Source organism: Vombatus ursinus, unplaced genomic scaffold (assembly GCF_900497805.2).
Source record: "Vombatus ursinus unplaced genomic scaffold, bare-nosed wombat genome assembly UNPS02014863.1, whole genome shotgun sequence".
NCBI lineage: Eukaryota > Metazoa > Chordata > Mammalia > Diprotodontia > Vombatidae > Vombatus > Vombatus ursinus.
Genome location: NW_020954641.1, coordinates 2,744,830 through 2,772,619, shown reverse-complemented (window position 1 = coordinate 2,772,619; position 27,790 = coordinate 2,744,830). Strand labels below are relative to the sequence as shown.

The window sequence follows — 27,790 nt, the reverse complement described above, 5'->3', positions numbered from 1 at the left end:
GGGAGTGAGAATACAGTGAAAGAAAACATAATGTAGCAAAAAGAGCACTGTATCTATAATTAAAGCCCTTACTACATACTAGCTGTGTGACCTTGGGCAAGTCACTGCCTCTCTCTGGGCCTCAGTTTCTACCTCTGTAAAATAAAGGGGTTGGGTTAGATGAGTTGAAGGTTCCTTTAATTTCTATACCCCATGACCAAGAAATTCAAGACAAATTTTTCCCAATTTCCTAATTCCCAATGAGATCCAAGCCTTGCTGGGGATCTCGGTTTTCAACAGGTCCTCCCTGGGTTTAGGAAGACTCACAGGATTGACTCTGAACAATGGACCTAACCCATTGATCATTTTTTATAGATAGGAAAACTGAGAGTCAGAGAGGATTATTAGCTTCCCCCAGGTCATCTATCAAGTCATATGTGATTCAAGCCTACATGCCCTGACTTTCAGGGCAAAGACCTTTCCATTCAGTGAGGTTAGGTTTAAACTGCCAAGTTATTTTAAACATAGAGGCATCCTTCCTCCCAACTACCGAGAACCTGAAAAGACAAAGCTGTGAATGGGACGAGCAGAGGCCCCGGAAGAAATCGACTGTAGGCAGCCTGTCTAGTCCTGCGCGGGCACATTCTGAAGCTCACCACCTCTGCCTCGGGGCCTTATGCATCTTACCTGAGCGGTAATAATGGTGGGGTGAGCGGGGAAAGGTAGGAGACATGCCCTGGCGGCTGTAAGTCGGAGAATCAACGTAGCCTGGGCTGGAGGCTCGCCGCTGCCGGAGGTCTAGACTTTCAAAGATGTCCTACAGAGAGGAGAAGAGTCGTTACCTGGAAGTAGGAACAAAAAAGGGAACACCAGCACCCACGGAGAGCGGGGACTTTGCCCAGTGATCTCGCCCAGATGAGAGACAGGGATGGACAGAAGAATTCCCCACATCCAAGCTCTTCTCGAGGATCCCAATCAGGACAGCAGTTGCCCATGGTTTGTTACCTGCAGGGTGATGGCACAAGGTCTTCTTCACTCTCTCATGGGCAGCTGTGAGGGTGTGAAATGGGACCCTGGTGGCCTTCTTTCTAAAACGACTGCTGGTGTCTTTAGTCAGTGACCACAGAAAAATGGGATTGTGCTAATGAGCCCTGAAGCTGAAGCAGCCTATATTCATCTGGTGAGAATGGGAATGTTAGGGAACCCATTGTCATTGACCTTCTCCCCCCTGCCCCCACCCCAGCTTGGGGGAGGTAGGGAAGGAGAGCAGAAGGTCTTTGACGTAGGGTGGAGTCACAGCTACACTTTTTGGCAGGGGAGGAATGATGGAGCTGTTCACTACTTAAGGGTTTTATGGAAAGGGTCAAGTCTTTCCTTCAGGTTATGGAATTACCTGGGAATATGGCGATAAAGTTCCCATCGACTTAGGAGAAGTGCAGTAACGTATATCCAGGCAGCAAAGAAAAGAGGAAAGAGAGACATAGAGAATGGGGTACAATGTGATCGTATGACCCAGAGAAGAAAATGCCTTATTTTTTCCCCAGAGTTCATCTATCCTTCCTAGGCAGCAGATCCCTTTGGAGGTTAGGTTCTAAGCCTCAGAGGAATCTCTTTTGCAAGATATTCAAGGCCCTCTACAAATTGGCTTCCAGCCAAACCATCTAACCGTTATTTCACATGGCTTCCCTTCACATCCTACATTCCTGCCAAGATCGATTATTTGTTTATTCTCCAGTATCATCTTCTTTTTCTCTTCTGCCACTATATACCTACCCAAACCCTTCCTCATGCCCAGAATGTACCCCTTCTTCATGTACTACTGAAATGTTTCTCTTCCTTCAAGGCCCATCTTGTACATTACCTCTTCTATAAAGCCTTTCCTGATTTCCCCAACTGAAAGTATTCGCTCCCTCCTTAAATTTTCCAAGAGTATTTTGTCTGGATCTTTCCTTTGCCCAGATATCACATTCTACTTTGTATTACAAACATTTGTGTACATGTGTTATTCTCTGTAGTAGATGGTATGCTCCTAAGGGCAGGCACTACTACTCTACATCACTTTTTCATCTTTGTAATCCCTTTGTAAATGAACAGAGAACTCAGTACATAATAGATAATAACAAATGTTTATTGGATTGGATCAAATCAAATCAGATCATATTTATTGTACACACGTGCCTCACCTCACTAGATGGTAAGCTCTGTAAATGGCACAGAAGCTGTGCCAATTTTTTTCCCTTTGTATTTCCAACTTAGCCTAGCACAAAATCTTGTACATACTTCAAACACATCAGCAGTGGGTTAACCTGTCACACCACTGGTAATTAATATTTGGGGAACTGAATTGAAATGACTGAGGGGAACCTCTGTGAATGGCTCAGGAGTCTTATTTGGTTCTAACTAGTGTAATATAGTCTATATGGTGCTGGATCTAGATTTAGAGATGGGAGGGGCCTTTGAGATCTCAAGTCCAACCTGGTCATTTTACATATGAAGACACTGAGGCCTAAAGATGGTTAGCTGCCTGATATGCTTCAAGGGTGTGTGTGTTTGTCTCAGAGCCAGGATTTGAACTCAGATCTTTTAATTTCAGACTCAGTTTTCTTGCCACTGTGCTATGCTGATTTGTTCCTTGGGTTTGTTAATTAAGTTAATGCTTCATTCGGGGAGACACACATCAGTCCATTCCTGAATGTGCCTTCTGACTGACCATCAGATCTCGCCTAGCCTGCACTTCAATCACAGGCCACTCACAGGGTAGTTGGAAAGTTCCTGAGAGGACACATGGCCTCTTCCGTGACATACAGGCCCTTTCAGCATAGAGATGATACTTTTTGGGATTCCCTTACATGTAAAGTTTCCCCTCGTGCTGTAGGAATCACTGTGCAGGGAATGGGACATCAAGTCTGGGTCCAAAAACAAACTGCCCCTAAGCTGCCAAGCTGACCCTTTTGGTTTCCTAGTTATGGAAATGGAAATTAATCGGTCTTGGGTGGGCCATCTTGGGCTCGGGACTGCTCGCTTTAGCCAATCTGCTCTGGATATTTCCTAAGACCTCAGACTGATGGCCTACCATCTCCCTTGATATACAATGGCCCTATCTGTTTAAATCAAGAGTCTTAATAGGTTGAGGATCTTACATGTTTGTTTTTTTTTCTGTACGTCGTGCAGGCCTATTTTACATACTCTATATTTTTCGCAGGCCACCTGAAATCCTTTTGTGGACTACAAGTGGTGTGTGGGTTATAATTGGCCTGCAGGCCAAATGTTGTGTAGGCTTGCTATGTGGGATCACTTTAGACTAATCAGCGAAACTCCCATCTCCAAGGGGTGCTCAGACTCCTTATAGAGGGTCACTCAATTCAGGATGGAATGGTAATCATGGGATCATAGGATCTTAGAATATAGAACTGGAAGACATCTTAGAGATCATGAAGTCCTGTTCATTTTACTAATGAAGAAACTGAGGTCCAGCAAGGTTAAGTGATTTGCCCACAATTCCACAGGTAGTAAGTAAAAGAACCAGCATATATGAGTGTGTATGTACATAACAGACATATATATACACACATATACACACATGTATATGTGTGTATATATGTATATATGTGTATATACATATATACGTTCTTTAACTCTAATACCAGTACTCATTTCATGGTATCTATGACAGGTGGTCATCTGGTCTTTACTTGAATACCTCCAGAGGCAGGGAACTCACTTCCCTTTTTAGATAGCTTTAATTGATAAGAAAAGACATCATGGTGTACTGGACAGAATGTTGGACTTGGCATCAGGAAGATCCAAGTTTGAGTTTTGCCTTAGACATTGCTATTGGAGTATCTTTAATCAGATCACTTAACCTCTTTGGGTCTTGATTTCCTCATCTGTAAAATGAATGGAATGGACTTGACCTCTGAAGTCTTCCAGCTCTAAATCTGTAATTCTATGACCTTTCTATTGGCTCCCTGAAAATTCCATCGAAGGGTACATGTTTTGTGCTTTAGGGCCCAACAGAATGCTAATCCTTCTACATAACACCTCAAAGAGGAACCAAGAGTCTGACTTAACCTGGTTACGAGGTTATCTCTGTGAGAGGGATAATTGATCCACTTTTTCATCCTTCAAGGCCTACGGATCATCTCTGCCAAGGAAGGGACATTGGTATCCTGCCATCACAGGCACTCTAGCTATGTCTGTAGTGAAAGAGAGCCTCTAGTCTGAGAAATCCTTGCCTCTTTTCCCTTTCTCTCTTCCTCGTCCTGATTTCACTCCACCTCATCCCTAGAGTTACTTGCCTTTGCTTACGTGAAGTAAAATTTGCTCATAGCAAAAGTCTTGTTATTTTGAGCATCATTGGCTGGTTTGCTTCTTCTGGGGAAACCTCCAGGTCCCCCAAAAGGAGGTGCAATGTACTGAGACAGGAAGAAATGTGAAATGTCTAGAAAGGCAACCTGGAGCCAGATTGTAAGAGGGCTTTAAATGCCAAGCTGAGAAATGTGTATTGTACTTAAGCCTCTAGTGATCTCTTAATTGCCAAATCTAATGCTCCCCCCCTACCCCAATACTGATCCTTCTTGACCTCTTGGCAGCATTTGACACTGTTGATTTCTTTCTCCTCTGGAGAGATTTTATTTTCAATTTTGTGACCTTTTGGGTCTATCAGACACTTTTTTCTCCTAGTTATCTTAGATCCTTCTCAGTTGCTCTGGCTGGCTTTTTCTGCACCAAAGGTGGATATCCTGTAAAGCTCAGTCTTGGGCCTCTTCTGTTTTTGCTCTATACTATGTTACTTGGTGAGCTCATCAGCTCTGATGGGTTAAATTATCATCTTGATGCAGATGATTCCAAGATCTATTTATACAGTCCTAATTTCTCCACTCATCTACAGTCGTGACATCTCGAACAGGATATCACAGAGACATCTCATCCTTTCCCTCAAACTCTCCTCTCTTGTGAATTTTTATACTGTTGTTAAGGGCGCCACCATCCTCCTGGTCACCCTAGTGTTCTCCTCAACTCCTCACTCTCACCCTACATATGGAATTTGTTAGCAAGCCTTGTGTTTCTACCCTTATAACACCCTGTACATACATCCCCTTCTCTCTCCTCACATAGCCACAACTTTCAGGTCAGGCCCTTAGCACCTCCTGCTGGAACATTGCAATAGCCTTCTAACTGGTCCCTCTTCCTCTCTGCCCACTCCAATCCATCCTCATTCAGCTGCCAAGGTGATTTTTCTAAAGCATAGCTCTGACCATGTCACCTTCACCCCTGCTCCCACGATAACCAGTGGCTTCCTATGACCTTCAAGATCAAATGCAAACTTCTCTGTTCGGCATTTAAAATTCTTCATAATCTAGCCCCTTCTTATGTTTTCAATCTTCATCCACTTTGCTTTCTCCCATGCACTCTGAGCCAGCTACACTGGCCTATTTACAGTTCCTCTAACATGATCCTTCATCTCTCATCTCCATGCCCTGGCTATGCATGAAATACTCTCCCTGCTTACGTCCACCTCTTAGTTTCCCTGACTTCCTTCAAGACTTAGCTCAAAGCCCATCTTCTGCTGGAAGCTTTACCTGGTTCCCACAGTACTAGTTCACCTCAAAGATCCCAAAAAGAATATTTTCACTTATTTATTTAATTTGTTTTATTTATTTATTTATAAATTATGGCTATATTATAAAATAATATACATTCATTCATTCATTCATTTATGAGGAACCAGTCTTACTATATCACTTCCCTGTTAAAAATCTCCATTGATTCCCCATTGCCTGTAGAGTAAAATATAAACTTAACCTGACATTTAAAGTTCTCCTCAATCTGGCTCCTACTATTTTATTTTCCATCATAACATTATCCTTCATGAACTCTATGATCCAGCCAAACTGGGCTACTAGCTATTTCCTAAATTTACTATTCATTCTGTTCTCTGTGTGCTGTCTATCTCGTAGGCTGTCTCATGCTGTCTCTCATGTCAGAGGGCATTCCTTGCTCATCTCTGCTTTTCAGAACCCTTGTCTTCCTTCTAAGCTCAGTTCAGGTGGGTGTTATGTTCTATGAAAAGTTGTTTCTGATTTCCCCCCAGTCATTAATGCTTTCTCCCTTCTAAAATTATCATTTATTTATTTGTCTATTTACCTGTTGTGTGTCCCCCTACCCCACTTAGGAGAATGTAAACTCACTGAGAGTAGAAATCGTTTTGCAATTGTTACTGTCACTCTACTTAGTAGATGACTGATAATATTTGTTGAGTTATTATTTTTGAATTAAAGTGACTTGTCCAAGGTCACACTCACATAGATTGTGGCAGAATGAGGACTCAAACCTAGGTTTCCTGGTTCCCAGCCTCTTGTACTTTCTGGTATGCATCTGTCCCACTTCAGATCACAGGAGCATAAGAGTTTACATTACTAAGGTATTATACAGTAGCAGAGTTACCTTGGTCTCCACATCCAATGTGCTTCACTACACCAGCAGATCTTAATGACCCTTCCCCATCCCCTTAGAATATGTGAGGTATAGTACCTCCCCATAGCTATATCTCTCCAGCATCTCATCGGAGGTGTATCTGTGATACGGTTCATAGGAAATGAGGTCTGGGCGCTGGACCTCATAGATAGCCTTAATCTTGGGAAGAGCTGCCAGGTCTTTGTAATTAAGGATCTCGTTATCCACTTTGGCCTGGGGAGAGGGAGAGACAGAGACAGGCAAAGAGAAGGAAGGTAAAAGGAAAGGCAAATGTTTACAGCAGACAGGAGGTGAGGGCTGGGACTTACGCTGAAGTCCTAAAAGAGAAAGGCAGGGCATATTTCCAACTACGCACTTCTCAGAGATAGAAGAGGAGGGTTGAGCAGAATCTCAGAGTTCCAGAGCTAGACATGTAGACATGAATTTAGAACACAGAATGTCAGAGCTGGAAGGGACTTTAGGATAGAGAACGAGGAATGACAAACGAGGAAACTAAATCTTAAAACTGAAGATGAAGTACACTTCTCTCCTCTTAGCAGAGAGGTGGTGGACCCCCTAGATGCAGAATGAGGAATACATTTTCATATATGTCCAATGTGTTGATTTGTTTGTAATGTTCACATTTATTATAGGGGAGGCTTCTTTGCTGGGAGGAAGGGGATGGGTCATTGGAAAGTGACAATGATATTAAAAAAGAAAGGTTATAAATACAAATTTTCAAAAAGAATCTAAGGCTTAAGAGGGTAATTGTACATAGGGTGCCCCTGGGAAGGGGAGCAGGCAAAGGTATATTTGGATATGGAGGGATGCTCATATTCTAGAAATCCAGATAAATCAAAACTCAGACATTCCCCTAGGGCCTGTTAGAGTTTATTACTCTACTGGAGTATTCACTGGCTTGGTCCCTTTCTCCTGTCTATCACAAGTTTGGATTACTTTGGGCCCCTAGAAAAGACTTGGATAGCCCAAAGAATAAAAGATGACAGATATGTCTGTTTGGGATGACTTTGTAGTGATGCCTTTACTCAACTCTACCTTGTGTTATCTTATCCCCTGCCTTGGCCAGGGATATCTGTAGCCTAAATGTAGGTATCTGTAGCCTATTCCAAAAACTCATTTTCTTTTTTCCCAAATGTTCTTAACCAAAGAATCATGATTTAGAGCTAAAAGGGACTTTAGGGATTACATAGTCCAACTCCCTCATTTTACAAATCAAAAAACTGTGGCCCAGAGATGGGAAGTGATTTGCCCAACATCAGACTTACAAGCTCCTTGAGAGTAGGAGCTCTGTATTTGTATGCCCAGGGTAGAGCACACAACAAGCATTTAATAAATGCCTGTTGGTCAGTGCATTTGTTGACAGTAAGTTTATCTCTTCCTGGCCTTTGTGGGGTATATGAATGTGTCTGCCCTCTTGCCAATGATACTGTCATTGTCCTCAACCCACCCCCCAGCTGGTATCTTTGGAGTCCTCTTTACCTCTATTCTCTTTCTTTTGAACACTTAGAAAAAAGTCCTGGGGGACACAGAAGGGTTGGTGGAAGTCACATCTAGAAAGAATACATACGCAGATGACTCTGTTGGGGGACCCAATGCTGGAGCCAGGTGGTGAAATGGAAGTCTCGGATGTCCTCCTGTGCTGTGTAGAAAAGAGAGAAGGGTGAGGACTTTTGAATTCATGGCACAGACATGCTAGATCAATGGTCTTCAAAATGGGACACCATGATATGATCCCAAGAGGTGCATGATCAATTAGCTGGAAGGTGGGAAGACGGGTTGTACCCCACTCCACAATCACATTCGTTCGGTCTTCCAGGAGTGTGCTGGTAACTGTTTAACAAGTGACTCTCTGAAAACAGGACACACTTTTGGGTTTACTCTGCATTATTAATATTTTATCCATCACTTTCTTAACTCTAGACAGTCAACAAGACAATAAATCAATCCCTGATTTGTAGCATTTGCCAATTTCCAAGGTGTAAATGTTCACATGGAAATTTTAAAAACTGGCTCTCACTAGCCATTGCAAACTGAGTTCGGGACAGCCTTGCTGTCCCCTCTCATAGTGCAAGCTCCCATCCTTTCCTTTTCTGCCTTTGTGGGTCCCTCAGGGCAGTTGTGTCCCAACCTACACCCAGGCACCTACAACAGCATCTACACTGTTGGGAAAATCATATCTTGCCTCCCACCCCTCAACCCACATACACATCCTTTCCTCCAGATCATCTCATTAGCTGCAGCAGGTGTCCCCTGGCTCTCTCTGTACTTTGGGGCAGAGGCTGGTGAGCAAGACCCTCTTCACCACCTCTTTTCATATTTTGTGGGAGAGAGCTGCATATGCATCACAGATCTCATTACATTATCTCTGCCCTCAAACCAATCTCTCTTATTAACTTCCCTATTACTGTTCAGGGCACCACCATCTTTCCAGTCACCCAGGTTCAAAATCTCAGTGTCACTATGGAGACCTCACTCTCACTCACTCCACATATCTAATCATTTGTCAAAATTTTTTGTTTCTCTTAAAGTTTGTTGTTCAGTCATATCTGACTTTTCATGACCCCACTTGTTTTTTGTTTTGTTTGTTTGTTTTGGCAAAGATATTGGAGCAGTTTGCCATTTCCTTCTCCAGCCCATTTTACAGATGAGGAAACTAAGGCAAACAGAGTTAAATGACTTGTCCAGAGTCACACAGCTAGTAAGTATTTGAGTCTGAATTTGAGCTCAGATATTCCTGACTCCAGGCCTGGTGCTGTATTCACTGTGCCACCTACAACCACAAAATTTCTGCCATCTTTCCTCTTCTCTTTACTCACAAAGTAACCACTTGAGCTCAAATCTTACATCATTTCTAACTTGAAATATTGCAATAGCCTCTAAATTGGTCTCTTTGATTCATCTTTTCCCACTGCAATCATTCTCCACCCAGTGGTGGAAATGACTTTTCTAAAGCCTAGATATTTTCATATCACTTTCTTACTCAATAAACTTCAGTGGCTCCCCATTGACTCTATGTTCAAATATTATTTAATATCTACTGAATCCTTTTTAAATATCAGTTTTTGTGCTTTATAATGTATATAATTATTAGTATAGTAACACATACATATAACTTATAAATAAATAAATTTACATAATTAGAAGTGTACTCAAGAATACTTGGAGAATATTACTCTAGATTCCTAGCCACCTGAAGGTCCTGGCTTGTCCAGGCTGAAATCCTTCAAAAACTCTGAGATATTACTAAAAATCCTATGGAGCCAGTTTTATATTTTTCCTGCATTTTCCAACCAATTAACAACTAGCTATCAATATTTGATCCCTATCCTTATCAATATCTGAATATAAATGAGTAAAAATGAAAGGATCTAAATTCTGTTGAACAGAATTTAGATTTGTTTATGTTCTTAATCTATCACTGGACCCTTAATGAGGCCTTCCTTATGTTAATAAAAATGTCAAATGACTTACTCATTGGGAGTTAACCTTATGATCTCTGATCAATTAACAATACACTAATTCTGCCCAGCAGCAGAAAGAGCTCAAGACTGGTGACCCTGAAATCTGGTTTTGGATCCTAGATCTGCAATGTATTTGCTGTAGAATCCTGGCCAAGTCCCTTCCCCTCCCAGAGTTTCAATTTACTCATTTCTGAAATGGGGATAATAATACTAGCATCACCTACCTCACAAGGTTGATTGGAGAATAAAAGGAGAGAATGAACAGTGCTTTGTGAATTCTAAAACACCAGCAAGAGTCTTCATTTTCATCATCTTCATCATCATCATCACCACCATTCCCACCACCACCATTCCCACCACCACCTTTACTAATTAGTTAACATTTATTTCCCAGATGCACATACAATGAACATATATAATTTGATTAAATCTGATGGTAATTCTACACTTTACTCATTCCTCATATATATTAAAGAAAATGGGTATAATTATGTTATCTGTCACATAGAGTTATTGTGAAGGTCACATGAGAATATATGTAAAGAGCTTTGCAAATCTTAAAGCACTATGTAATATCAGCTATTATTATTACTGTGTGACCCTGGGCAAGTCTCTTAACATCTTGGCTTTAGTTTCCCCATCTATAAAATATGGATAATACTATTACTTAGCCCACAAGGTAATAGTGAGGAGCAAATGGGATAATATACGTGTGTGTATGTAAGTATGTATGTATGTATGTATATGTATATATAATACATATGTGTATATTATAATATAAAGTATTTTGCAAAACTTAGAACATAAGATAAATATTAGTTACTATTAAATACTAGCCATGTTGACCTATAAAAATCAATTAACCTTTCTGTCTGAGTTTCCTCATCTATAGAACAAGGATAATAATAGCATTTAACTCGCAGAGTTGTTGGGGAATCAAATGAGCTGCTATCTGTAAAATGCTTTGCAAACTTTAAAGTGCTAGATAATTATTATGTAATTGTATATAACATATACCAACATATATAAATCATATATAATATCATTATTATTTAGTGAAGGACTTTATGATATAAAAATCCACAGATCTCCTTAGGTTATGTCATCTATGTAATGACACATGATATCATTACTATTTAGCGGAGGATTTTATGATATAAAAACTTGAAGCATCTGCTTGGGAACAACTGTAAGGACGGCTCATGAGCTGGCAATAGTTTGACAGTTTCCAAAGAACATTGTGGGTCTGGCAGCTGCTCCTCCAAGCAGGGGAATTGAGAGGGAAGGATGGGTGCTGACTGAGTAGTCATTGGGTAGATACTGGGACAACTGGCCCCACACAAGGCAGCACAGTGAGTGTCAGTGGGGGCTTCCATTGCTGCGGCTCTTCCATATAGATGCTTGGGGAGCTCACTCAGAGAACACGTGCCATAGGATTACAGGATTTTAGGCTGGCAGAGACTTTTGGGATCATCTAGTTCCATCCCCTCATTTTAGAAGAGGAAAAAGATCCAAAGAGGGGAAACATTGTAAGGGAAGCAGAACTAGGAATCAAAGAAAAGTCCCCTATCTCTGGATTCAGTTGTCTTCCTTGCCTCAACTGTAAACTTCCTCTGATTTGCGGGAACGGTGGTTGATTCTGAGATTAGCTACCCCTAACCCCATTCCCCAAGCTAGGCAGTATAGTAGGTGGGACATTGTAGAAACCAGCAACAGGGCCAATGCTGATGGTTCTCAATGGTTTTGCTGAGGAGTTGCTGAGGAGGGGGTACTCTGGTGTATGTATAGAGTAGAGGAACTTAAATGATACTTGGAACCCTGAGGAAGTCTGCCACCATGGTGTTTAATGACAGTCCCAATGCTCTTCTTACCCATGAATGAGTATGCTGGGAGTCAGCACCTCAGGCCTTGGCCTCAAGCAGATGAATCTTATCTTCTATATTCCTGGGATAGCCAGGATCCCTAGTAGAAAATCTCTTTTGGTCAATGTGTATTGGTGAAGGCTAGTTGATGGGGGTGATAGTAGGGAATCGGGGGCTGTTCCAGGTTGCTCAGGGGCCACAAATGAGAACCAGTCCAGGTTAGTCTGGCTAGATTTATTTTGAGGACATGACTATGCAGATATCCTTTAGGGAGTGCTAATTCCCTCAAACACACTGGAAACTGCACTGGATCCTAGCTCCACCACAAAACAAACAAACAAACAAACAAGACCCTTTGAACTGCTTTACAAGGCTATTGTGAGGATCAAATGAAACACTGAGTAAGATGAAACCTCTTAAGCTAGAAAGTGTTCTGCACAGGCAATAGATTGCCACTAGTCATGTAAGATTCTCCTGTGCTGAGGAAGGGATAGGTCAATGGCTCAGCTGGGCTACTAAATAATAGAGAGGCAGGAATGATAGGAAAGATTATATCTACTTCAGCTCTCCTGTATCCAGAAGGGTTTAATAAGATTTAAATTTGGAAGAGATCTTAAAGAGTTTACTTTCAGATGAGAATATGATAATAATAATAATTGCTAGGATTTATATAATGCCTTAAGGTTTGCAAAGCACTTTATATGTTTTATTTCTTTTAATCTTCGCAATAACCCTGGAGGTAAGGTCTATTTTATCCCCATTTTGCAGATAAGAAAACTGAGGCTGGCAGCAATTAAGAGATTTGCTCAGGATCACATAGCTACTAAGTATCTGAAGTAGGATTTGAACTCAGGTCTTCCTATCTCCAAATTCATAAAATTTCTAAATCAAATCATGATCTCAAAAAATCATGTCCACATCTCTAATCTACTATGTCACCTGTGTAAGTAAACAGATCCAGGATGGGGAGGTGACTTGACACTGGGAATTAAGTAACAGAACCAGGACACAATTACTGATACTTTGATTCCCTTGTTGTTTCCACTAAACCATATGTACTGCATAAAATGGAGGTGAGTACTAAATTGAGAATACTAATCCAAGGATGTAAGACTCCTCTGGGTACACACAGTCATAGATTTAGCCTTGAAATAGACTTAGGCTACCTAGTCCATTTCCTTTACTTTACAGATAAGAGAACAAAAAATAGAGAGACGCAAAATACTTTGTCCCAGCTCACAGATTTAATGAGTAGCATTGGGTTTCTGTCTCTTCACCTACGTCAGGTACCAGGCAGGCTGTATCCATTCACATGGATTCAGACACTGGTTGGGGGAACCAGGGATACCTGTAGATCCCCATCACTTGGCATTACCTACATTTGCTTACCTTTAATTTCTTCTCTGCCCGGGCTGCCTGTTTACAGATTGGGTGCCATACCTCAGAACCTAGCAACCCAGGAGAACAACACACATTTAGAGATGTCCAAATTCATCCTCATTCTATGCTGTCCATCCCAATTCATTTATCATTGATTCACTCACTCATTTATTCATTCAACAAACTGATTGAGCTCATGTGATCTGAGGCTGAAGGAATTGAAGCCTAGCTTCCACTGTGGAGGTTGCGGGGGGTGGTGGTGACAGTCCTGTTATTCTCTCCCCTAGTGAGACCACAGTTGGACTGTTGTGAGCAATTCAGAGTGCCCGAATAGAAGAAATACATTAATGAGCCAGAGCTTATTCAGAGAAAGGTGACCAGGATGATAGGGGTCCTAGAAATCATATCATACCAGGGTTGACTAAAGGAAATGGGGGACGTTTAGCTTTAAAAAAAAGACTACTGGGGGAATGTGATCAATGTCTTAAATGATTTTGAAAGGTTGTCATACAGAAGAGGGATTAGGCTTGTTTTTTTGACACTAGAGGGCAGAACTAGGGGAGCAGTGTCTGTGCGAGGGGTGCTGTTGGGAGTGCCATAGAGAGACAAATCTTTGCCCAGTATGAGGAAACATTTTACAATTAGGGGTGACCCAAGTGCAGTGGCCTGCCTCAGGAGGTTGTGAGCTCCCTGTTACTAGAGGTCTTGGATGACTGGATATTGCAGAAGGTATTTCTGCTCAGATATATATTGGATAACGTGACTTTTGAGGTTCTTCCCTACTATGATATTCTTTGAGTCATAGGTTCATAGCATCAGATTTAGAGTTAGAAGAGATTGTGAAGATAATTAGTTCAAGACCCATATGCTATAGATACACATGATCCACTATATGTAGCCAGTCACAGACCCCAGACCATGTTTCACATACCATTGATCATCCTCCTTGGCTATCTTCTTGCCACCTGCCCTGCTGCTGCACATATGCTGTGCTCCCTCCTGATTTTCCCTGCTTTTTTATGGAAAGTCATTATAGAATATCACCATTGCTTCTGGAAAGAATATGGCGATTAAATCTGCTATGGTTCCACTCACCCACAAGTCTTGTGATTTCTCAAACCAAACACTGTTCATTCCCTCATTCTCTGGCCACTACTTTCCTATGTGTGTTGTAATGTGATCTCCTTGAGGGCTGGGAATTTTTTGCTTTTTGTACATGTATCCCCAGTGCTAACACACACCAAGTGCTTAATTATGATTTTTCCATTCATTAATGAAGAAACTGAAGTCCAGGTCAGGGAAGTGATTTTCCCAAGGTCACAGTGTAATAAATAGTAGAGCTAAGATTTGAATCCAAGGCCATCGATATAACGCCAGGCTCCAAACCAGGATAAAAATGTAAATAAGATGTGGTCTTGGCTTTCAGAGTTCTCAATTTCAAAGGGAAAATAAAACAAAGGTTCATATGTCTAAAATAAAAGCTAGCACATATATAGATATAAAGAAGATAACTACGGGCCAATGTGAAGGTTCATATGAAAGAGCAATCATGTGTAATTGGGAAGATCAAAGAAGGCTTCATGTAGGAAGTGGCATCTGAGCTTGGCTTAGAAGGAAAGAAGGATTTTTGCAAAGCAAAAGTTGTGTTAGGGATGGGGAGAAGAACATTTCAGGGAGATGGAACAGTTTGAGCAGATACAGATGCTGGAAATACAAGGTGTTTTCAGGAATAGTTACTAGCCAGTTTGGCTGGAGATTAATGTTAAGGAAAAGAGGTAGACTTGGGTGCTGAAGACCTGGTTGCAAGTATCAGTTCTATTACTTTCTAGCTGGGTGACCCTCAACACATGACTTTAGCTCTTTGGGGCTCAGTAAACTTATCATAAATGGTCATAATAGTACTTACACTACCTACCGCCATACAACTGTGGGAAAACAGTGATTTGTATACCTTATATTCCCTAAGAAATGTGTTATTTAATATTGTTGCTATTGTTTTAATTACAGATGTTCTATAAATAGTTATTTGAAAGATCTATAGTTTTATCAGCATGAGTAGTCAGTCTCTCCATACTTTAGCAATCCTTTTCATTAATACACAGGGGAGGAATTGGCAGTTATTACAGACAGAATCTCCCACTCTCTCCATAGAAACAACCAGAAGTCTCTCTGACAATAGTCTAGTATTAGCCATCACTCTATATACATCCCTCTTTCTTCAGGCCTTCATGTCTCTGGGATTTTTTCCAGGGTTGGATTCTATGCTTTTGTATTGTCCTTTCAGACGATACTAGGGAATTCTATGTCAGAGCTGGGAGGGACATGAGAACATAGAATGTTAAGGTCAGAAGGGCCCTTAGAACATAGAACATTAGGGTCAGAAGGGCTCTTAGAACATAGAATGTCAGTGCTGGAAGGGAGCTTAGAACATAAACCATAGCGTGTCATAGGCTGGAAGGGACCTTCAAACATATAGTGTTAGAATACAGAAAACACTACGAAAGCTATAAAAGACCTTTGAACATGAAACACTTAATTTTAGAGCTGAAAGGTATCTTAGAGTTCAATTTCAGACTTTTTTTCATTTGTTTGCTTGAGTGATCTTTTAAGCAGCTATGTGGTATATTTGAAAAAGCCCTGATCTGGGTATCAATAGACCTCAGTATTAAGCCCCTAATATGCCAGTAATCTTCTGTGTGGCATTGGGCAAATTATTTCCTCTCCCTAGGCCTCAGTTTCCTTATCTGTAAAATGAAGAGGCTGGGCTCTAAGGCCCCAGAACTATGGCTCCATTCTTCTAAGAGCAGGCACTTCTTAAATGAACAATGATTGCTGCTTTGAACTCTTCCCATGCCTTGTTTTCCTTGTCCGTAAATGGTGGAAATGAATACTGATGACCTCTTAGGGAGGTCATGTGGGTGACAAGCAGGAAAAAAAAAGGAACTTTGGCTACACCAGAAATAAAAGCCAAGGACCCCGCCTGTCTCTTCTCTTTCTGGCATCTTCCCCCTTCTGAAGGCATAACAAAGTAGAGACTGTTCCAGCCTGGTTCTGAAAGAACTTGCCCCCTTCCTGGCCCTTTTACAGTAGACTCTGGGGCTGGGAGTGGTGTGGGTAGTGAGGAAGGTCACTCTCTATTACCCAGGGACAAGTGGCATATGCAGAATATCCTGGAGTCTTCTGGATTTAGAATCAGACTTGGATTATAGAACGTCTGAATTTCAAGGGACTGTGCAGATGATAGAATGTTAGGGTTGAAAAGACCTTATTTCAGAGGCCAAAGGAAAGGTTCAAAGCAGCTCAGTTAGATGTATTAAAAAGCCCTCTACTGACATTCTCCCTCCTGAATAATGGGCTCCTTCAAAGTCATTTGCAAAAGATGTAGGCCTACCGTGTAAGCCGTGATTAGAGAGTGACTACCACCCAACCCTATTCTCCTTCCATATGCCCAGAGCTTACCTAGTGGTGGTCTAAGTAATTAATTGTTAAGAAAAACTGTGATTTCCATACTTGTAAACCTATGCAGGAGAGGCATTGGGTGTAGTGAATAGATATCCAACCTCTGAGTCAAGAAGACTGGGTTTGAGCCCTATCTCTGACACAAACTGACTTTGTGACCCTGGGCAAATCATTCAACCCCTCAATGCCCTAGGAAACATTATAAGACTACAAATTGCAGAGTAGATGTCATTTACATTGATAGCAGAGCTCTCTTGGCAGGTGTTTCCTATGACAAGGAAACCATAGGTCTGGTACTCCCCTCCTGCAAAAAAAAAATCATAGAAAGCAGGGGGTTCTTAACCTTTTTGGTGTCATGGACTACTCTGGGAATCTGAGGGAGCCTATGGACCCATTCTCAGATTCATGGTTTTAAATGCATAAAAATAAAATAATAGCTAGTTCACATTTATATATAGTTCTTTGAAGTTTATTTTTTACATATATTATCTCATTGGATCCTTACAACAAGCCTGCAAAGTAGGGGCTATTACTATTATCCGTCTTTTATGGATGAGAAAACTGAAGCCAAAAGAGGCTAAGTGATTTGCACAAGGTTACACAGCTAGTAAGTAGCTAAGTGTCTGAGGCAGGATTTGAATTCAGATCTTTCTGATTGTAATGTCAACACTATCTACCATGCCACCTATGTAGGATTACCAAGGAAATCAATTATATATATTGAGATACTGTTATCAAAATATTTTTTTAAAAAAAGGTTCATGGACCCCAGATCACATGCCCTTGATAGGTGAAAATAAAGCTTCCACCTGTTAGCTGTGGGATTTCTTGAAGTGATGCATGTGATGCAAGTGATATCTTGCATCACAAAGTGAAAAGAATCCTACATTAGGAGTCAGTAGACTTCTAGGTCCTGGGACTACCTCTGCCACTCACTGGCTGTAAGACCTTGGACAAGTCATTTCATCTCCATGGGCCTCAAATAATTCAACTGCAAAATGGTGTACTAAATGAATGACATGGAGGAGTGGATAGATGGTTGGATTTGGATTCAAGAAGATCTGGGTTCAAATCTTGTCTCAGACGCTCACTAGCTATGTATCCCTTGTCAAGTAATTTCTTTGAGATCTAATTTTCACATCTGTAAAACGGGCATCATAATATCAGAAAATAACAGCACCTATCTCCCAGGATTATTGTGAGGATCCAAGGAGATAATGTAATCAAAGTACTTGCAAACCTTCAATGTGAGTTATTTTAATTATCATTATGATGTTCTCTGTGGTGTCTTCCAACTCTTCACAGTCTGTGGTTCGGTGTGCCTTCTATTTCCAGACTACCTACTATACTTATCAATAAATACATTTCTCTGATTATATTTGTGGTCATTGACTGTATATACAGTTGGATCCTAAATTAAGTTATGTGTGTGGTTAAATGCCAGCTTTAAACACAAGAACAAAAAGAGAACATTGAGTGTTAAAGTTGGAAAGACCTCAGAGATCAGGCTGTAACCTCATTTCCCAGACAAAGAAACTAAGGTCCGGAGAGGCTAAGCAATTTTTCATAGGTGCCATTGTGAGTTATTGGCAGAAATGGGGATCAAACCCTGTCTCCTTGGTTCTTTCCATTCATCCCCATTGCCTTCGATGGAATAATTTTCTTTCCACTGTTGGGAGTTGCTGTGTGGGCCCCAGTGCACTGGCAGTGAGAGGTGCCAGTGATGGTCACATGTACTGCTGCTGGCAAGGACAACCCTCCCTGCCACCCACACAGCCCCCGGAGCTGGCAAGGTACTGACAGATAGCCAGGCGAACACAGCCCCCATCCTCTGGGAGTCACTCTGCTTCCCCTAAGGCAGAGAGAGCCTGGGATAGATGAACTCGCTATGTGTGGGGGAGGGATATAGCCCTGTAATTATAGCCCCTCTCCCAAAAGCGAGAATGGTTGGGCTCATTAGGTGACAAACCCTTAGTAAATGCAGGGAAGAAAATACTTCCCACCCCCGAAGCTGTCTCTGGATTAGGTTTGACACTGGAATCTTGCACCCTGTTATAAAGCCAACCAGCTATATTGCATAGTTTAACTCTTTCAGCATCTGACTCCATCAGGAGTCAGCATCATACCATGTTTCTTTGGCACTTAGGACTCAGAAAGTAACAGGATGAATAAGACCAGGAAAGCTTGGGATCTGGAATCAAACTCCAGGGTCATGCCAAGGTTAGATGCAAGAATATGACAAAAAAAGGTCGAAAGTCAGTTGGAGGGACAGGAATTAGGGGATGTGAACTAAAGAGATATTAAAACCTAGGACTTGATTCACTTGGGAAAAGACAGGAGTTAGTCCTGAAGAAGAGCAGTGATTATATTATAGGATCTAGAACTGGAAGAGTGCTTCTAAATTGTCTAATCTAATGCCCTGATTTTATGAATGAGGAAACTGAGGCCCAGAATGGGGAGACACTTGTCCAAAGTCATGAATGTAATATATAGTAGAGCTGAGATACAAATCCAAGATCTCTGATACCTCCCCTCCCCCAATCTAGTGCTCTTTCCTTTATAAATTACATGCTGCCTCTAAGGCCGGGTACATTTAAAAGTTTGCTGGAAAATAGCAAGTAAACCAATTCTTCCAGCTCAAGTGACCTTTGCTGGATTTCTGTCTTGGACTGACTGACTTTCCCTTCTCTCTTGAATTTTGCCTAGGTTTCTCCCACAAATAATAACAGCTAACATTTATATTGCATTTTAAGGTTTGCAAAGGACTTAATTATCTCAATTGATCCTTCTAACAACTCGTCGAAGTAGGGACTAATATTCCCATTTTACAGATGAGGAAACTGTGACTGAGAGAGGTTAAATGACCTTCCCAGGTCACACAGCTAGGTAGAATGCCAGAGACAGAATTCAAACTCAGGTCTTCCTGACTCCAACCAAGTCCAGCATTCTATCTCTATCTACTGTACCAATAACTCACTAAATAATTTGGTTTCATCCCTCTCAGCCCCTTTGTACCAACTTCCTTATCCTCAGTGACCCTAGACTGACCTCTGTGGCACAGTAGGGCTTGGAACTCAACCATATCACTATTATATGTGAAATATGCCTTCAAAGTTCAGTCATTTATGTGATGGGCCATGAAGTTCAGGGGCCAAGGAAAAAACAGTCATGATGTTAGCACATTCAGGGAGACATGAAAGTTAAATGTAAGAGTAAGAAGGCAGCACTTTGTTAGTTGCTGCCAGTGGTCCCAACATGGGCATCCATCTCTCCTACTCTAAGGTTTCCTGTAAAAACCTTGTAAAAGCAGGAAAAACCTAGACCTTTGGGCTGGTATCCTCTAAAATGTCTCTTTATTGGCAGAACTGAATGTCTGATAAGAGAACAAGGTAAGACCTCCTTGTGACAGAGCATGCTATTCTAGTTCCTCAGGTGGCTTTTGTTGAGTGGTGGCCTGATGTTACCCCTTGCTCTATAAATCTGGGAAAGTCTTGTGCATTGAGTTGTACTGAGAACTGCCTTAGGTGTGTTGTATACACAATGACTAGATGATGATGATTTTTTTTTTAGGTAATTGGGGTTAAGTGACTTGCCCAGGGTCACACAGCTAGTAAGTGTCTGAGGACAGATTAGAACTCAGGTCCTCTTGAGTCCAGGTGCTCTATCCACTGTGCCATCTAGCTCCCCTGATGATGATGACTCTTTGACCCACGGTCAGTGACACCTATATCTTTACAGAATATTCTCTTGTCAGAGAGGATAGAGTGCTGGACTTCAACTCAGGAAGACCAGAGTTCAAATCATACCTTAAGTAATTTCTCTCAGCCTTGATTCCTATGGGAATAATAATAACACCTATCTTTCAGGGTTATTGTGAGAATCAAATGAGGTTATATTTCATATCTATCTATTTATCTGATTATCTATCCATTCCTCTGTCTGTCTGTCTGTCTATCACACATACACATTTATAAAGGGCTTTATGAACCTTAAAACAATACAAATATGGGTTATTATTATTATTATTACTTGGACACAAGTTAGAAGTCAAAGGAACTCAGCAATCAGCAGCTGAGATATCTTAACATAAGGTAGGAACAACCTAGCACAAAGGAGAGCAGCCTTCATCATATGCCTCTTGGAATCCCTCTCTCCCTTCAAGATAGCTGAAGACACACCTTCTCTAGGAAGCTTTTCTTAATCCCCCCTACTGGGGCTAATGCCTTCCCTCCCAAACTCCTTTGCATTATTTATAGTTTATTCTGTATATATTTACATATATCCTTGTTGTCTCCCTTGTTAGGAAATAAAGTCCTTGAGAGCAGGGACCATTTTTTCTTTATCTTTGTATCCCTAGATACTCATACAATGGCTGGCACAGAGTAGACTCTTAATAAATGCTTATTGATTGATTGAGACAGATTCATTTGACTCTTAGAGGGACATGTATTCAAAAGACTGTCTCAGGAAAGAGGGATTCAACACATTCTGCTTGGTGCCAGAGACGATACCTAGGACAAAGAAGCTTAACAACCAATTGGATGCATATATGTTGGAAGAAAAGGCCGCCTGTATGCAGAGCTGGGCCAAGGGAAAAACAGTCATGATGTTAGCACATTCAGGGAGACATGAAAGTTAAATGTAAGAGTAAGAAGGCAGCACTTTGTTAGTTGCTGCCAGTGGTCCCAACATGGGCATCCATCTCTCCTACTCTAAGGCTTCCTATAAAAACCTTGTAAAAGCAGGAAAAACCTAGACCTTTGGGCTGATTACAGAGTGATAGGGACTGCTCCTCCTCTTAGAGACTATTTGTTCTAGAAGTTCATAACATTTGTACAAAGCCGGGTGTGGGGAATCTGTGACCTCTAGGCCACATGTGGCCCTCTAGGTCCTCAAGTGGGGCCCTTTGACTGAATCCAAATTTCACAGAATAAATCCCCTTCATAAAAGGATTTGTTCCTGTAAAACTTGGACTTAGTCAAAAGGCCACACCCAAGGACCTAGAGGGCCACATCTGGCCTTGAGGTCAAAGGTTTCCCATCCCTTGTATAAACCCTCAGCTAAGAAATGAGAAGACCTGATTTATGTAGGGCTGGACCTATAGTCAGGGAGATCTAAGTTAGAATCTAGCCTTAGACAGTGACTAGCTGTGTGACCCTGGGCAAGTCATTTAACCTCTCTGTGCCTTGGTTTCTTCATCTGTAAAATGGAGATCCTAATATCACCTACCTCACAAGGGTGCTATGAGAATCAAATGGGACAATATTTGTAAAGTGCTATGTAAATGCGTTTATTATGATTACACTGAAGGAACCTAACATATAGGTCATGTACTTTATTAGAGCACCAGCTTATGCATTTGGTGTGTTCATTTTACTTTTTGATACTGTAATATATGAAACTTTTTTTTTCTTTTGAATTGGCTTTATAGTGGAAGGGATGGAAGTAGCAGTGAGATAGATTTTTGTTCCATGTAAACAAAGCAATTAGAACTCTTCAAGAGTATAATAAGTTATGTCAGTAGGTAGTGAAGTTTTTTTTTCCTTTTTGGTGAGGCAATTGGGGTTAAGTGACTTGCCCAGGGTCATACAGCTAGGAGGTTCATATTTTCAAGAAGATGCTTGAATGAGTACTTGTCAGGCCCATTGTAGTAGGGATTCTTTTTCAGGTATAAGACAGTCTAGAACATTGGTGTATTGACTTAGAAAACCACAAATTAACATTATCTAAGTTCTATTGTATTTTTACTTATTTTATTAAATATTTCTCAATTACATTTTAATCTGGTTTGGGTTGCAGTACAGAGTGTTCCAGGTCTTTGTTCTAGATGACCTTTGATGTCTTTTCTGAGGCTGAGAGGTTCTGATTCCTAGATTATTCAGTCTCATCTCCCATGTAGTACAATTTATTTTATTTTTTTAGGCAATTGGGGTTAAGTGACTTGCCCAGGGTCACACAGCTAGTAAGTGTGAAGTGTTTGGTCTGAGGCTGGATTTGAACTCAGGTCCTCCTGACTTCAGGGCTGGTGCTCTATCCACTGCACCACCTAGCTGCCCCCATGTAGTACAATTTAAAAAAAAAAAGGCAGCTAGGTGACACATTGGATAGAGCACCAGCCCTGGAGTTGGGAGGACCTGAGTTCAAATCCAGCCTCAGGAACTTACTAGCTATGTGACCCTGGGCAAGTTACTTAATCCCAATTGCCTCAAAAAAAAAAAAAAAAAGAAGAAGAAAAAGAAGAAGAAGAGAAAAGAAAAAACAAACCAAAGTTGAGGAAAATGAAGTGACTTGCCTGTCAGCACTGGAACTTAAATCAGAACATCAGAGCTAAAACAGATCTTACAGACTATCTAATTCAACCCCCTCATTTTATAGAGACCTCTCTGGCTAGTGGTATGCTGGTAAATATTTAACAACCAACTCCCCAGGAAAAAAGTGCTCATAACACTTACAAGCTTCACACTGAAAATTTAATAATCAGCTCCATCAACCTAGTTTGAGCTGGCTCTAGCACACTCCTATCTCTTGGTCTTTGTTTTGTTAGAGTGATTTGTCCAACATCTTGGAGCAAGACCTTGAGTGATTCCAGTGATTAGAAGCTTCTGAGACTCTAATCATTAAAATTCTTATGTTGACCTCCAATCTGTCTGTCACAGAATGATGCAATGTCAGAGTCTGAACAAACCTCAACAGTTGGCTAGTCCAACCCCTAAACAGGAGGCCTCTCTGTGCCACACCTGACAAAGTGTTCATCCAGCCTTTCTCTGGATACCTCTTCCTAAGGCAGACTATCCTACTTTGGGATAGCTTCATTGTTAGAAGAAAGACAGTGTGGTGCAGTAAACAGAAAGCCAGCCTTGGCATCAGGAAGAACTAAGTGCAAATCCTGCCTCTGACTCCTATGTGGTTCTATGGCCCTCTAACCTATGGGTGCCTGAGTTAACTCTCTAAGACCACGAATTAGAGCTGAGTTGCCAATGTGTATTGGTAGAGAGAGTTTCCAGACCAGGAATTCTTTACACAAATGAAATCCCAGATTGGATTCCTTCCTTCACTACCCTGTCCTGCCCCCTCCCTAACTCCCACATACACACAAACCAATGGTATGAAATTTTTCTTCTATTAAGCTAAATCTACCTCTTTGTAACATTTGCTTATTGCTTCTAGTTCTGCCTTTTAGGGCAAAATGGAAAAAAGTCTAATCTTTCATCATCTGTGTGACAGCCCTTTAAATATTTGGAGAAAGTTATCGTTGTCCATCAAGCAATTAACAGGCACGTTTGCAGGATCTACTAAGCACTAGGCACTGAGAAAGAGATAACAATTAAACAGTCCCTGACCTCAAGTAGCTTACCTTCTCTTAGGGGATATGACATTGACACATATAAGTATTGTGGTAGGGAAAAGGACTGGATTTTCTATGGTACAGGAAACTTCAAGGTAAGGGAACTCCTTCTACTAGTATATATCTGTACCTTTTCTTTCAAATACAGCCATATATATGATACTCCCCTACCTCCATTTTATCTATGTTCTTTGTTTTTAATAAGGTATACCTTTCCAATGCCAGATTACAGTCACAGGTCTTATCTCACTAAGACTCAATGAGCCCTTTGAACCTCAGTTTGCTCCTGTATGTTAAGCTCTTATTGTCTACCTGCTTGTTAACTTCAGCAGAAAGAAATCTAATTCTTCTTTTTCCACGATGGCCTTTCAGACATTTGGAGATAATGATTGTGATCCTCCTCAGATATTTACTAGGCACTAAATGAGATACAAAGAGGAGTAAGATCCAGTCCCTGCCCTCAGAGAGCTCACAGTGTAGTAGGGAGGAGGAGAGATAGACACAAATAACTCATACAAGGCAGAATGTGATTGGAACCAAGAGAGGTTCCTCCCATGTAGGTCCACAGGAGGAAGTGGTGGCCGTCACAATAACCAGTTGAGAAATGATTGCATTTTGGAGGCAAAGACAAGGACAGTGACAAATAGCGAATCTGGGAGATAGATTCTCCCTATCAGCCGGCTATTTCCCTCACTGCCACCCACTGCTGCTCCATCCTCTAGACACCATGCTTGGAGGAGCTAAGCCACTTGGAACTATCTTAGGCCATGCAGCCACCTCTCCTCCAGAGCATTTTCCACCCAGTTGCTCTGCAAGAGTTCCCTCCCTTCTTAGATTTCTTGCTCTGATAATTTTATTAAATCAACACTAATTTACCTCTGGGGGAAAATGTGTCAGTGGACTATTATATCATTCTACTCAACATCTTTCTGACTTCCCTGACTATAATTGCCTTCTCTCACCACCAGTCCAGATATCTATCTATCTATCTATCTATCTATCTGTCTATCTATCTATCCTTCAACACAAATAGTTCCATGTTGAAAACTGACTATGGTTGGTTTCTCATTTCTAGAATTTTTCAGTAAGGACACTGTATAAAATACCATGGCATATTACCTATTTAAGAAGGATCACATGTTTTTCTTAATTGAAAAAATATCTTATTTAATAGAAAATTACTGAATTTGGCTCTTTGTCTGGGTCTTTCTCTTGTAAGTTATCTATCTATCTATCTATCTATCTATCTATCTATCTATCTATCTATCTATCAATGTTGCTTCCCCCATTAGAATATAAACTCCCTGAGGGCAGGGACTTTTCTGCTATTGTATTTGTATCCTCAGAGCTTAGTACAGGTCTTGGCACATAGTGAGCACTTAATAAATGCTTTTCTTTTATTCATTCAGACACACACACACACACACACACACACACACACACACACACACAGAGCTTCTGTGTCCCCTCCCTTCTTCTGCCCTCCAGATGTACATACCTGTGAGGTACATCTCCTCTCCTTCTGTGAACATCTGTTGGCAGCGAACACATCTGGCACAGGCTGGGTGGTAATGTTTTCCTCCTGCCTATGGATATAGGAAGATAAAAGTAGGCTTCAAAATGGTGCAGGGTAGCTGATGAAAAGGGCAGCTGGAACCTCTTGTGTGACCTTCATATGTGGGCTGCTAAATATTTCAGACTTCTTGGTCCTGTCTTTGAAGAAACAGGAGCTATCCAGGATTACTTCACTAGCCTATGGGACTTGCAACAAACCCAAGGTTGTTCTACACAGTGGACTCTTGTGTTAGACTCATCTCCCTCATGCCAACCCTGGTGGAAGAGCACAATTCAGAGGAACAATGGTTAGAGAATTCTGAGCTGAGTTGGACCTTCAGTCATCCAGTCTGACCACCTCATCATACAAAGGAAGAAACTAAAGTCCATTTAAAGGAAGTGATTGGTTAAAGGTCACAAAGCTAATCCACTGCAGAGCTGGGACTAGAACCCAGGTGTGCAAATGCCTAGTTCAATACTCCTTCCGCTGCACTGTTTTGGAGGCACTCCCACACCCATCTTGCCACACCTCTTTACACACACACACACACACACACACACACAGCCCATCCTAATTCTTACCATCCTTCTATCTCCAACATTATTTTAGAGAAAAAGATGAAGATCCCCAAGAAGAGTAAGCCCCAATTATACTTCCTGGAGTTCCTGGTAGGGCCATTTCTCAGATGGTCAGGATTGCCCAGGGAGTAAAAAGCACCAAAGAAAAACCAAGGAGCTCAACAGGAACATATAGTACTATTAAATCATTTCCCATTTCCCATGGGGCACAAGCTATAAGCCTGCTTTTATTGACTATCGTGTCCATCTTCATGAATTTAGAGCAGTTGTTCTTAAAGTTTTTGGTCTTAGGATCCCTTTACGTTACTAAAAATTATTGAAGACTCCCCTATGCCCCAAAGAACTTTTGTTTATATGGATTTATTTTACTATGTTATAAATGAAAAAGTCTTAATATCATGAAAATAGTTTTGATGTCATAGACCCACTGAAGTGGTCTCAGAGACCCCCTAAGAGTTCCTGGACCACAAACATTGAGAACCACTACTCTAGAGAATCCTATAGCCAGGCATCATCCCCCTGCAGTAAGACTACATTAGAGTAGTTGAAACAGTATATGCTTCTAAATATCTCCATTCAGTTTGGAACCAAATATGCCTACTAACAACTGTACACAGTCGTTTCTTTTCTCCCATAATATTAGCCACAGGGATTCAATTCATAAGGTCATAGATTTGGAGCCAGAAGAGACCTTAGAGGTAATTTAGTCAAATTCTCTCATTTTAGTGATAAGAAAACTGAGGCCCAGTGAGGTTAGATGACTTGCCCAGGTCACAAAGGTATTGAGTGATACAGCTAACAGAGCACATGAACCCGTGTACTCTGGTCCCAAATCAAGTATTCTTTTCATGCTGCAGTAATTTTATACACATACACACGTATACATATACACACTCAGAGTTGCAACTTACAGCTTTTTAGAGTGCCCTATCAGTATATACTTGACTTTGCAACAAATTACTTTGAAGATTGTTTTTAAAGAATTTCACCAGGTCTTGAGATAACTGAAGCCATTCTGGTTAGGAACTTCCAACTATGGACCAGAGTCAGTCCTTGGTTTATTTTCATCTGCCTAGAAGAAACTTTTCTAAAATGAATCATCTCTTAGGGGCTCTGGTTCAGTTACTGTTGTTCAATCGTTTTCAGTCATGTCTGACACTCTGTGAATCCAGTAGGGGTTTTCCAGGCAAAGATACTGGAGTGGTTTGCCATTTCCTTCCGCAGCTTATTTTACAGATAAGGAAACTGAGACAAACAGGGTTAAGTACTTGCCCAAGGTCACAGCTAGTAAGTGTCTGAGGCCAGATTTGAGCTCAGGAAGATGAGTCTTCTTGACTCCAGGTTTGGCACTTTAACCACTGCACCACCTAGCTGCCTTAGGAGCCCTGGTATCTGATGTTAAATCCCCTTTGTGTCACTAGCTTCAAAACTACAACCACATTTTAAAAGAATGTTTTGTAGCAATATCATAAAAGCCTACCAGATGAAGATGTCACTTTGAGAGCCCTTTTCATTGTGGGTGAACCATGAAGCAAAAATGAGCACAGTACTGATGGCTCAGCCAGATGGAGAATATGGATGATGCTTTTCAAATGAAAATCACAAAACTTGACAGGAAATTTTAAACCTGAAATTCCAGCTACATGTCAAATGTTAAAGCCCTCATCTCATGTTTCAATTGTGACATGAATGTG

The 27,790-nt window shown here is 41.1% G+C and overlaps 1 protein-coding gene across 3 annotated transcripts in view; it reads right to left on the bottom strand.

The window, feature by feature from the left end:
- The window catches only part of ABLIM3 (actin binding LIM protein family member 3), a 170,803-nt gene that overhangs the window by 28,198 nt on the left and 114,815 nt on the right, over nucleotides 1–27,790 (bottom strand). For all 3 annotated transcript variants that reach the window (XM_027841881.1, XM_027841882.1, XM_027841883.1), the window contains 4 exons: nucleotides 25,462–25,549; nucleotides 13,169–13,227; nucleotides 8,024–8,095; nucleotides 667–796 (listed from right to left, as the gene is read on the bottom strand). In XM_027841881.1, coding sequence (XP_027697682.1) covers nucleotides 667–796; nucleotides 8,024–8,095; nucleotides 13,169–13,227; nucleotides 25,462–25,549 — 349 coding nt within the window. The remainder of the gene's footprint in view (nucleotides 1–666; nucleotides 797–8,023; nucleotides 8,096–13,168; nucleotides 13,228–25,461; nucleotides 25,550–27,790) is intronic.